Genomic DNA, 11,201 nt, shown 5'->3' on the forward strand with positions numbered 1-11,201 from the left:
TGTTTATCCAAATGCAAGAGACTTGAAAGGGAAGAGGTGGAACCTTGTGTCACCACTCACTAAGTAAGTATGCACACTTACTTTCAGACTTTCAGACCTGTCAGGGAGAGAAAGGGAGAGCGAGCAAGAGAGAGAGAGAGAGAGAGAGAGAGAGAGAGAGAGAGGTCTAGACTAAATAATGATAGGCTGTCTGTTCAGAACCAATGAGCATGCCAGGTTGTCAGCAGACAGTATACTTTATTTCCATCCGTCGGTGGCGATGAACACTCACAATAATGATGCGTGACCATGGCAACACACTTCCAAGATGTCACTCCCCCTTTGGACTGTGATTATCGTACATGACGTACACACACGCTGAAAAACAATTAAATAGCTTCATAACACAAAATAAACCATGAGGGGGAAGGAGATAAGAGTTGGGTTTCAATAATAAAAACATGCATTGGAAATATAAAAAATAGACTTTCTTCAGCTCTTTTTCTGTACAAACATACATACAACAGATATAAATATAGAGTACTGTAGAAAACGTATGTGTGTATTTTTAAAATACAAAGGTCACATTGTGTACACCATTTAAACCAATCACAAGAGACATACCACAACATTTTGAGTGATTGCGACTGTACTGTACATTATAAATGCAACAAAATGGTTGATTTCCAATCACAGTTGGAACGTACTCATGCTGGTGGAAAACCATAGCAAATGAACTTGGAAAATGTCACTGGGGCTCAGCCGTGAAACTCGACCATGACGTGCAAAGGACGACCGGTCAAACGTCTAAATCAACGTCCGTTCGATGACCAAGTTCTGTCAGTGCTGAGCTTCGTTTTCTCTCGCAAACTAGCTCCGCCTCCCGCCGATGCTGTAAACAAGCGGAGGGGGGGCCAATCGGAGCCTCGGAGGGGGCCGTGCTTGTTCCGCCCCCGATCGGTGAGTCCAGGTCTCTGTCTCTGTCCAGCTCTGATTGGACCCTCCGCTCCGTCGGCGCGTCCGGCTGTCTAGCTCTGCCGGACGTCCTGCAGCAGCTTGTTGATCTCGTTGACCAGCTCGCTGGCGTCCATGACCTCATGACGGCCCTCGCCGCGCTTCCCGCCCGCCCCCGGGTGACTGCCAGCGGCGCCGCCGCCGCCGCCACCACCCAGCCCCAGCGCCGCCTCCAACTCGTCCTCCTCGTAGTTCTCGGGGATCTCCTCCATGGCGGGCAGCCACTTCAGGTGCGGCGGCTGCGTGTTGGTGGAGGCGTGGCACGCCGCCTGGCCGGGCCCTGCCCCCACCGCGGCGGCGGCGGCGGCTCCCCCCGCGTTCAGGTAGTGGGTGCTGGCCGCCCAGGCGGCCACACCCTGCGGGTAGGCGGGGCCCTTTGCGCCCGGCAGCAGCCCCTTCCTGGCGTCCTGGGAGGCGGCGCCGTTCCCGGCCCGGTGCTCCGGCGGTGGGGGGCGGCGGCACCGGCGGCCCGGCGCTCTCGTTGCACTCGGCGTACGCGTCCAGTGGCATCGGCGGCGGGGGGAGGAGCCTCTGGAACACGATGTTCATCTCCGACAGCAGGGAGCCGGCGCCCGCTCCTCCTCCTCTCCCGCACGCCTCGGCGGCCCCGCCCCCCGCCGCCGCCTCCTCGCCGCCCGCCTCCTTGCCGAAGGTGGAGAAGCTACGGCGGCGCTCCTCTTCCTCGGAGGCCTGGTCGTCGTCCAGCAAGGCCTGCTGGGGATTCCTCGCAGGAATGTACATGTTGTTACGGTAGTCGGAGGAGACGAGGAGGCGGATGCAGGGGACGGGAGGGGAGGCATCCAACACTGGTCAGAGTGACCAGCACACGACACTCCTCCGTACACAGTCTCATCGCTGGGAGGAGGGAGGGAGGGAGAGAGGGAGGGAGGAGAGAGGGAGGGAGGGAGAGAGAGAGGTGGAAGGTTATTGTTATTGTTTGGATGGATTTACTGTTGACAGCATCCTCTGGTATAAACGAGAGAGAGAGAGAGAGAGAGAGAGAGAGGGAGAGAGAGAGAGAGAGAGAAAGGTCAAAAGGTTAGCTTTGGCCGGATATATTGTTTACAGAGTCCTCGGGGTATCGGAGCGAGACACAGAGAGGCCAGGAGCAGGAGAGAGAGATGAGACTCGCGTTATTGTTTGACTGAACACAGCCTGGTCCCCGAGAAGAGCGTCACCCCCCCCCCCCCCCCGACGCCAACCTTCAACCGCTCCACGCAGTTCCACCCTTCCGCCACTAGGGGAAGATTGACATCGTTCGCCCGCGTCCGGTCTGGTTTCACTGCGGAGAGCCCGTCGAGGTCGGGCCGGGTCGTGTTAATCGTTCGGTACTCGGGGGTGAACTCTCCGAGGGTCGAGTGGAGGATGGCGATAAGTGTCGGCGCCGGCGTCGGTTTCAGACGCGGCAGCAGGGGCGGAGCGAACGGAGGTTGACTGGGACGAGGCGGGCTGTAGCCGGTCTCATTTTCTGGTGGCGTTTTTTAGTTTTGTCTCCCTTATTTGGTGTTGAACCAGGATCGATGTGACACGCGGAGGGTTGTTTGTTCTCATAGACGGAAAGGACAGATGGTTTTAGATAAACAAATGTCATTGTGCCGTTCAGAGAGGAACGCTCACAGTTCATCCTCCCCTCTGTCGATTTCTCCTCTGCCTCCCTCTCTCCCTCCCTCTCTTCCTCCCTCTCCCTCCCTCTCCCTCCCTCGCTCCCTCCCTCTCTCCCTCCCTCTCTCCCTCCCTCTCCCTCCCTCTCCCCCTCCCTCCATCCCTCCCTCGCTCCCTCCCTCTCCCTCCCGTCCTCTCTCCCTCTCTCCCTCACACCCTCTCTGCCTCCCTCACTCCCTCCCTCTCTCCCTCTCTCCCTCCCTCTCTCCCTCCCCTCCGCCTCCCTCCTTCCATCTCTCCATAAACGGCAAACAACGGGAATGTGAAGAGGAACAGCAGGAGGCGGAGTCCCCTCTCGGCGGAGAGAGGGGGAGAGAGAGAGAGAGAGCGAGAGAGAGAAGGAGGGGGAGACGGAGAGACGGAGAGCGAGGGGGAGAGGACGAGAGAGACAAGAGAGAATAATTCTAAAAGCAATTACTCTGAATTCTCCTCACTTCAGACATGAAAGCACACCGCCGTCAGTCAAGACGGGAGAGGGGTAGAGAGAGATAGCGAGAGAGAGAGAGAGAGAGAGAGAGAGAGAGAGAGAGAGGGAGAGAGAGAGGGAGAGAGAGGGAGGGAGAGAGAGATAGTGAGAGAGAGAGGGAGAGAGAGAGAGAGAGGAAGAAAGAGGGAGAGAGAGAGGGAGAGAGAGAGAGGGAGAGAGAGATGGAGAGAGACAGAGAGAGGGAGAGAGAGAGAGAGACAGAGAGAGAGAGGGAGAGAGAGAGAGAGAAAGGGGGTAGAGAGAGAGAGAGAAAGAGGGAGAGAGGGGTAGAGAGAGAGAGAGAGAAAGAGGGATAGAGGGGGAGCCCGGCGGACCGCATACCGATGACTGGCAGCAGCCCCAGGGAACCTTCCCCAGACGTGACTCTATCTAGCCAACAGATAATGGCGGAGGGGAGGGGGCGGGCGTTGGGAGGGGGGGGGGGGGTTGTGGGGGCTACGTAAAAATAAACACCACCTGTGATAAACCGTGCGGCCGCAGGGCAAAGGAGAGGGGGGCCGGGACCCGAGGACTGCGTTGGGGGGGGTGGGGGGGGAGACAGCGAGGTAGGAGCGGGCGGACTAGATAAGACCACCGGGGTCGGTTAAGCGTTGACGGCAGGGTTGGCGCTGTCCAAGGTGCTGGAGTCTGGCTAGGACGCAGTGCTGGGGGGGGGGGGGGGGGGGCGTCGCAGCAGTTTGCCCTGTCGTTAGTAATACGCAACGCCGCGTTTTGGGGGTCAGATGCCTTGCTGAAAGGCACAATGGTAGGGACGGGTTGAGCTGACCCTCCCGAAGTGACCCCGAGGGTGCATTGGGTTTCGTGCACGGTGTGGGGGGGAAGGTGCGGGGCGTCTCACCTGGGTGGAGCCTGTGGTGCAGCTCGAGGTGGAGGAGGTCGGAGAAGCCCTCTCCCAAGAGCCGGTCGACGGGGGACTCCCGGCCCATGTCGTAGTCGCTGTCCCCCGCCTCACTGTCCCCACGCCCACTGTCCTTCAGGCTGAACTTGTCCATGTCCTGGAGGGCGTACCTAACTCACCCAAAGACACATGAAACACACGTTACAGAAGTGGCCGACGACTTCAAACATCTACATAATTAGCTGTCCATGACGTTGTCTTATTGGGTCTTGGTTGTAAAAGTCATTGAGAGAGATACCCTTCAAAAACCTGCTTGCCATTAAGAGCTACAGTAGGTGTACAGTACATGTCTTTAAATCTCTCAAATGAATCACTATATTGGTCTTAAATCTATCAAACAATACATCACTCTGATCAATGGATTTACAGTATCCTAAAAAGCAGGCGATCGGTGGATGAATCACGCAGGTCTGCAGATGGGACAATCGATACATCACGGTGACAGGGGTCTATAAATCTGCTATACAAGCTTGTCAAGCCCATAGTCTCATGGGGTTCCTGTCTATGACACACACACACACACACACGCACGCGCACACACACACACACACACACACACCAAAACGGGCCCTGCAAGAATCAATCATCGAAGTTCGGCGCCACCGGAGTCCATCGAGTCCTACTGAGAACATTCCGGCCTAACGCACAGCGTAGCGAGAGACACGCCCCCCCGGACGCCAACGACACAGAGACACGCAGTTCACGTGGTTCCGACCGGAGCGTGACGTGAGGGCGCACCGCAGAATGCGACGAGCAGGCGAACTATGACCCCCCCGCTGTGAGAGGAACCGACCCCCTAAAAAGACCTGGACGGAATACTGTATGGAACGTGTGGTAGAACGACACAGTTGGAAGACAACACATGTCGGAAGACAACAAATGATTAAAAAAAACAGAAAAAGGAGGTGTGTGGGGGGGGTGGGGGGTGGGGGGGGTTTGTTATCGGGGAGGAAAATTACCTGTAGCTTCTCGAGTATTTGTTGCCACGGAAACTGGGTCGGGGTTGATACTGGCCCTGATGGAGCATTGACAGAAGCTGTGAGACTTGCTATATCGAAAAAAAACAAAAGGAAAAAAAAGAAAAGAAAGAAAACGAACAAAAAAAAAAGAGGTGGATGAATAACGGATGGTGACATACGACAGCACAGAGACAGAAACAACACCCACGGACAAGATGGATGGTGGCTGGCTGTGGACAAAAGGCAAGATGGACGGCAACCGAAAAAAACAAAGAGGATGCGTGAGTGCGTCTTAAATGAAGATGGAGACGTATGACTGGCGGATGTTTCATGAGGATGGCGTGAGATAACGATGATAGGGTATAAACAAGGTAAAGACATTAAACACAAAAGGGATTCTGAGATCACATCCTAAGTCGCTAGCACAATGTTAACCAAGAGCGATGCTCACGCTGACTTATACACTGTCAGGGCTTAAGGCCGGGAGGCAGAGCTGTGAAGTAGTTTGCTCTGCGCTGATGGCTGCTGGGGTGGGTGAGCGAGCCGTGAGTGATGGGGTCAGTGTGTGTGTGCGTGTGTGTCTCTGTCGTCTGTGTGTGTGTGACGCAGGCGAGTGTGATTGAATGCATCGTATATGTGATGACATTTGTGTGAGCGCGTGTGTGTGTGTGTGTGTGTGTGTGTAAGCGCGTGTGTGTGTGCGCGTGCGGGCGCGCTCCCGTCTCACCTCCACCGGGGGCGTGGCGTGCGCCAGCTCCAGGGCGAAGCTCTCCGGGATGTGATTGGACGAGATGGTCACCAGGCTGTTCAGCGACTGGCGGCTGTGGTGGCCCTGGCGGCCGCCCATCGGCGCCCGCTCCATGGGGGGCGTGGCCGAGGGCGAGCGGCGGTGGTGGTGGTGCGCCCGCAAGGGCAGGGTCCCGTTCACCGTGGGCACCAGCGTGATGTCGCCCTTGTGGATCTGGCGTGACGGCCGGCGCGGGTGACCGGTGTGCGTGGACTCGGCCACGCGGCAGTTGTAGGAGTGGCGTGTGTCCTTCTTCTCCCGCGTGCAGCGGGCGGCGAACGCCACCATGATGACCAGCAGCAGGGCGCAGATGGCGCCCAGCGACACGATGATGACGAGCGAGGCGTCCATCCCGGGCGCCTCGCCGCCGGGCTCCGCCGCCTGCACGTGGCTCTCCACGTTGTCGTAGAGCGCCATCCGCAGGACGGCGCGGGCGCAGAGGCTCTCGGCGCCGCCGTCGCGCACCGCCACCGTGATCTCGGCGCTCTCGCGCGGGAAGCCCTCCAGGCTGGCGTTGGCGGTCACCTCGCACGTCCGCGGCTCCACGGCGAAGTAGCCGTCGTCGTTGCCGGCGACGATGGCGCAGGTCAGCTCGGCGTTGACGCCCGTGTCGCGGTCGGTGGCGCGCACCGCCGTCAGCCGGTCGCCGCGCTTGGCGAAGCGCGACACGGGCACGTCGGCCGTGGCGTTCCACAGCGGCGGCGCCACCACCACCGGCGGGTTGTCGTTCTCATCCAGGATGGTCAGGATCACGGTGGCGTTGCTGGCCAGCGCCGGCTCGCCCGCGTCCCGCGCCTGGACCACGAAGGCCACGCGGCCGACGTCCTCGCGGTCGAAGGTGCGCAGCGCGTACACGGCGCCGCTGGATGGGTCCACCGTCACGTAGGTGCTGATGGGGCTGCCGTGGACCACGTCCTCCACCACCGAGTAGCTCACCTGGCCGTTGGCCCCCAAATCCGGGTCGGTCGCCAGCAGCGACGCCAGGTACTCCCCGGGGGCGTTGTTCTCCGACTTGAACATCTCGTAGCGGCTCTTCTCGAAGCGCGGCGCATTGTCGTTCTCGTCGGTGACGTGCACGGCGAAGTGGCGGACGGCGGAGAGGGCGGGGACGCCGCGGTCCTCGGCCACCACGGTCAGGCTGTACTCCGACCTCTTCTCCCGGTCCAGCGACACGTTGGTGAGGATCATGTAGTTGTTCTCGTAGCTCCTCTGCAGCTTGAAGTGCCCCTGGCCGTGGAGTTTGCACACCACCTCGCCGTTGAGCCCGGAGTCCAGGTCCTCCACCCTCACCAGGGCCACGAAGGTGTCGGGCGGCGACGCCTCCGATATGTAGGCCGCCTCCTCCTTCCCCTGCGACATCAGGTTGATGCTGATGTCGGGCTTGTTGTCGTTGACGTCCACCACCTTGACGAGGATCTTGCAGTGGGCGGGCATGGAGTTGGGCCCCATGTCCTGCGCCTGCACGTCGATGTCGTAGGACGTGGCGCTCTCGTAGTCGACGCGCCGCACGAGCGTCAGGCGGCCCGTGTCGGAGTTGATCCGGAACGTCTCCATGATTTTCGGGGACACGTGACTGCTGAAGGAGTAGACGATCTTGCCGTTGGTGCCCTCGTCCGCGTCCGTGGCGTTGAGGTCAATGAGCAAGGTGCCGATAGGTGAACTTTCCAAGAGATTGATGACATAGGAGGGCTGCTCGAATATAGGGCTGTTGTCGTTGGAGTCGGCTACGCTGATTTTCAGCAGAGTGGAGCCGGTGCGAGGGGGAACGCCCTTATCCGACGCCGTTAATTGGAGTTCATAACCAGCCCTCATCTCCCGGTCCAGCTCCCTCAGCACCACGAGCTCTGAATATTTCGCTCCGTCCGTTCTGGCCTGTATGTCGATTTTAAAGAAGTTGTTGGGCTCGAGGGAATACGTGTACAAGGAGTTCTCCCCGACGTCGGGGTCCGTGGCGCTGTCCAGGGGGATGCGCGCCCCCACCGCCGCGCTCTCCGAGATCTCGATGGGAATAACGGAGCGGGCGAACTGGGGCGCGTTGTCGTTAATGTCCAGCACTTCGACCTCGACGTGAAACAGTTGCAAGTGTTCGGTGGGGAGGGTTAAGACATCGAATTCGATGGAACAGTTGAGGTTCTTCTCGCACAGTTTCTCTCGGTCTATTTTGGTCCTGATGCTAATTTCTCCGTCCTGCTCTCGCACCGAGAGGAACGAGGTGCTTCCCCTCTGCATGGCTCTGAAGCGCAGGGACACGGTGCTGGGAAGTTTAGCTATAACATCAGCCACATCTTCTCTCAAACGGGCGATAACTGTACCGACCTTCTGCTCCTCGTAAACTTGATATTTTAACGTCTTACCGGCGGCGTGATGGGTTGACAGCGCCAAAACGACCAGAAGTTTCCATATTCTGATATAAAAGAGACGCCTCATCTTTCCGGATTCCATCTTTGAAGAGTGACAGTGAAATGATTTCCGAATGAGATCCCAAAATGCAGCACAAGACAATCCCCTACAAAATACTTAACGAATTCCGTGCGCCTTCAAAGTCAGTGATTGCATTGCGTTCTCCAGGGGCGAGAAATCGTTGATGAGCTGAGCTCGTTTGACCCAAAATTCAGACTAGCCTATTGTCTATTCGCAATCATTGTCTTAAGAAATAACATCCCAATTGTCGCTCCACGTCACCGGCAAATCTGTTGCGCACCTAATTCACAGAATCATTCATTGAGCGCCGCAGAAATCTGTGCGTCTTTCTTGCTCTCTTCTCCGCGCGTCTGTCTGTCTCCGTCTGATGCGTCCAGTCCGCTGCCTTCCCCAAAATAACCCGCCTCGATCTAGCTTACAACAGCGGCCCCTTTCTCCTTCCCAGCGAAGACAAAACGCTTCCTAAATCAAATGCTGGCCCCGGTGTCCACTCAAAAGACAGAGGGGAGGAGGAGAGGGAGGAGGGATGGAGAGCCGGGGACAAACTCCGCCCTTTCGGGTTCACTTTCTCCCACTTTCTCCACTTCCACCCGGGCGAGCGTGCCTCGACAATAGACGCGGCGCATATAACTCAGGGCCAACTTTCATACGGCGGCTCCGTTTTGTCCCCCCACCGCCGCCAGAAAACGACAAGATTGTTTACGAGTCTCCCGCTCTAGGGCTGTTGTGCGGAGACAGCTTGGAGACTGGACCTAAGCCCATAAGTTCAGCTATGCAAATCACGAAGTGTCACCTAAAAGTCCAAAGTTTGCCTCTACCTTGAGAATAATGTTCGCCAGCCAGTCTACCCAATGAGTCATTCACCGTTTACCAAACGGTCACACCTAAAGCCGAGCTTACCAGACGCACTGCACCGGCTTGGTATTATTCATGCATCTCATTTGAATGCATTTCTTTCTTTTTTTCCTGTCCTAGTCTATTATTCTGTGTCGGATGAGTAGCTACAACCCTCCCTCCTCCTCCTCCTCCTCTCTCTCCATGTTGTTGTGCAGAATTTCACATGCACCTCCCCTCTTAATCTCTGGCCGTCTTGGGTGAGGGTAAACTGGGGTAAGCCCTGTGGCGAATCGCGGTGAAAGGGACCCCGGTTCTAATGAATGCGTTTAAGAGTTGGTCACGCCGGCGGACATCTCGGTGCCCCCGTGCATAAACTCTGCATGACAGATTTTTTGATATCCTCCCTGTCACGCGCGCTTGAACCGCGGGTATTCGCCAGGGCACGCACGCGCGCACGCACGCGCGCACACACACATTCTCTCACTCGTCTAAACATTCAGGCAGCAGCGCGTGCTCGAGAGCCTATACAGACGAACGTGCGCAACAGGGACTGCGCAATCCCGTGACCATCTGGCGCGGTTCGTCTGGCACCGGGAAACCGGTCATTACTGCCGCCCAACCATGGCTCCTAAGCTCTCCGTGGTCCCGGACAACCGGGAATAAACGAGCTGTCGTGGGAGGGGGTCACTGCCTGTGGGTAGCGGTTCTTACACAAGAGCAGCGCATATGGTCAAATGTTCCCTTTTCTTTTCTCAACATGATGGCCCGCGTGCTTATGTTTATCTAACGCTCTGATGCAACCTCGTGATGGCACCGTGTTTCAACAGTGCCGGCGATATCTGCTGTAGTAGTCTACTGCCCCTCTTACAGTAGCCTACTGACCCTCTTACAGTAGCCTACTGCCCCTCTTACAGTAGCCTACTGACCCTCTTACAGCAGGCCTACTGACCCTCTTACAGCAGGCCTACTGACCCTCTTACAGCAGGCCTACTGACCCTCTTACAGCAGGCCTACTGACCCTCTTACAGCAGGCCTACTGACCCTCTTACAGCAGGCCTACTGACCCTCTTACAGCAGGCCTACTGACCCTCTTACAGCAGGCCTACTGACCCTCTTACAGCAGGCCTACTGACCCTCTTACAGCAGGCCTACTGACCCTCTTACAGCAGGCCTACTGACCCTCTTACAGCAGGCGGTGCCTGCAATGCCCGCGCCGTGTAACAGCATGGCCTGATGTTATAAAGGCGTGGGCACGGGGGGGGTATGTCACTGACAACTAACGAATGGATTGCGACCTGCTTGCAAGTCATGTCAACGTGAGAGATGGAAAATAAACACAAATGTAGCCTATGTGCATCTAAGGCAGGCGTTGAATATAAAACCACACGGGCCTATGCATCACCAGATAATTCATTTAAGAAATGTGGACTTTTCATTTGATACCGCGCACCTGCAGAAGCTCTAGAGCCGGTTGAGAATTTGCATTGGGGTTCCTTAAATCCAAACGTGTTATTGCCCCACCAGAAGGTGCACATTTGACCCCGCTGCCTTAAAATAGCACAAACGTTCTTCTCCCTCTCTCGATCTATTCATAGGCGTCTATGTTTGCAAAACGTTTGCACTTCTCATTTGCACATTTCGCGACTGTGATATTTAAACAGGTTTGATACGGGGCGCGTCTCTTCCCATAGCCCCGGACGCCGCACAAAGCACTAATGCAATTATTTCTCGCGCCTCGAAGAACTAATCACATTTAGAGAACAAAGGAGAGAAAGTCTACCGAGTTTATGGAAGGTGGAAAGAAAGAGACGGGGAGTGAGATCGGGGATGTATTAAACTCGCTCAGTGTGGAATGGAACCATCGATGTAGGGGCAACGTCTATGTTAAGGCAGATGGAAGCTTAATACGTTTAGGCACGCTACTTCATCAAAAGAACCAAACTTCTCTTTTATTCACCCCTTTCTCCCTTTATTTTAATCGGTGAACAAAGTGATAATAGAACCACTGTAGTAAAAGTTATTGGGTCTCGTGAAACAGGTGGGGGATTGAGAAATGTTGGCTCGTGTGACACATTTGATTTTTCTTTTCTTTTGGAATCATTCAACATGCAAATCGTGTAATAAACAAATCAACATAAAAAAGCCTGGTCAACGAAT

The 11,201-nt window shown here is 56.3% G+C and overlaps 1 protein-coding gene across 1 annotated transcript; it reads right to left on the reverse strand.

Annotated features, from left to right (window-relative positions):
- Positions 1-1,007: 1,007 nt before the first annotated feature.
- pcdh18a (protocadherin 18a) lies at positions 1,008-8,228 on the reverse strand (the record flags this gene model as incomplete). Its single annotated transcript, XM_084454264.1, is given in 7 exon segments — positions 1,008-1,422; positions 1,424-1,755; positions 1,758-1,816; positions 1,819-1,848; positions 3,981-4,150; positions 5,000-5,088; positions 5,727-8,228. Coding segments are annotated over 7 exon segments (3,597 nt in total).
- Between the last annotated feature and the right edge of the window lie 2,973 nt (positions 8,229-11,201).

The sequence above is a fragment of the Borostomias antarcticus genome (genome assembly GCF_949987555.1).
Source record: "Borostomias antarcticus genome assembly, chromosome: 20".
Classification (NCBI taxonomy): Eukaryota; Metazoa; Chordata; class Actinopteri; order Stomiiformes; family Stomiidae; genus Borostomias; species Borostomias antarcticus.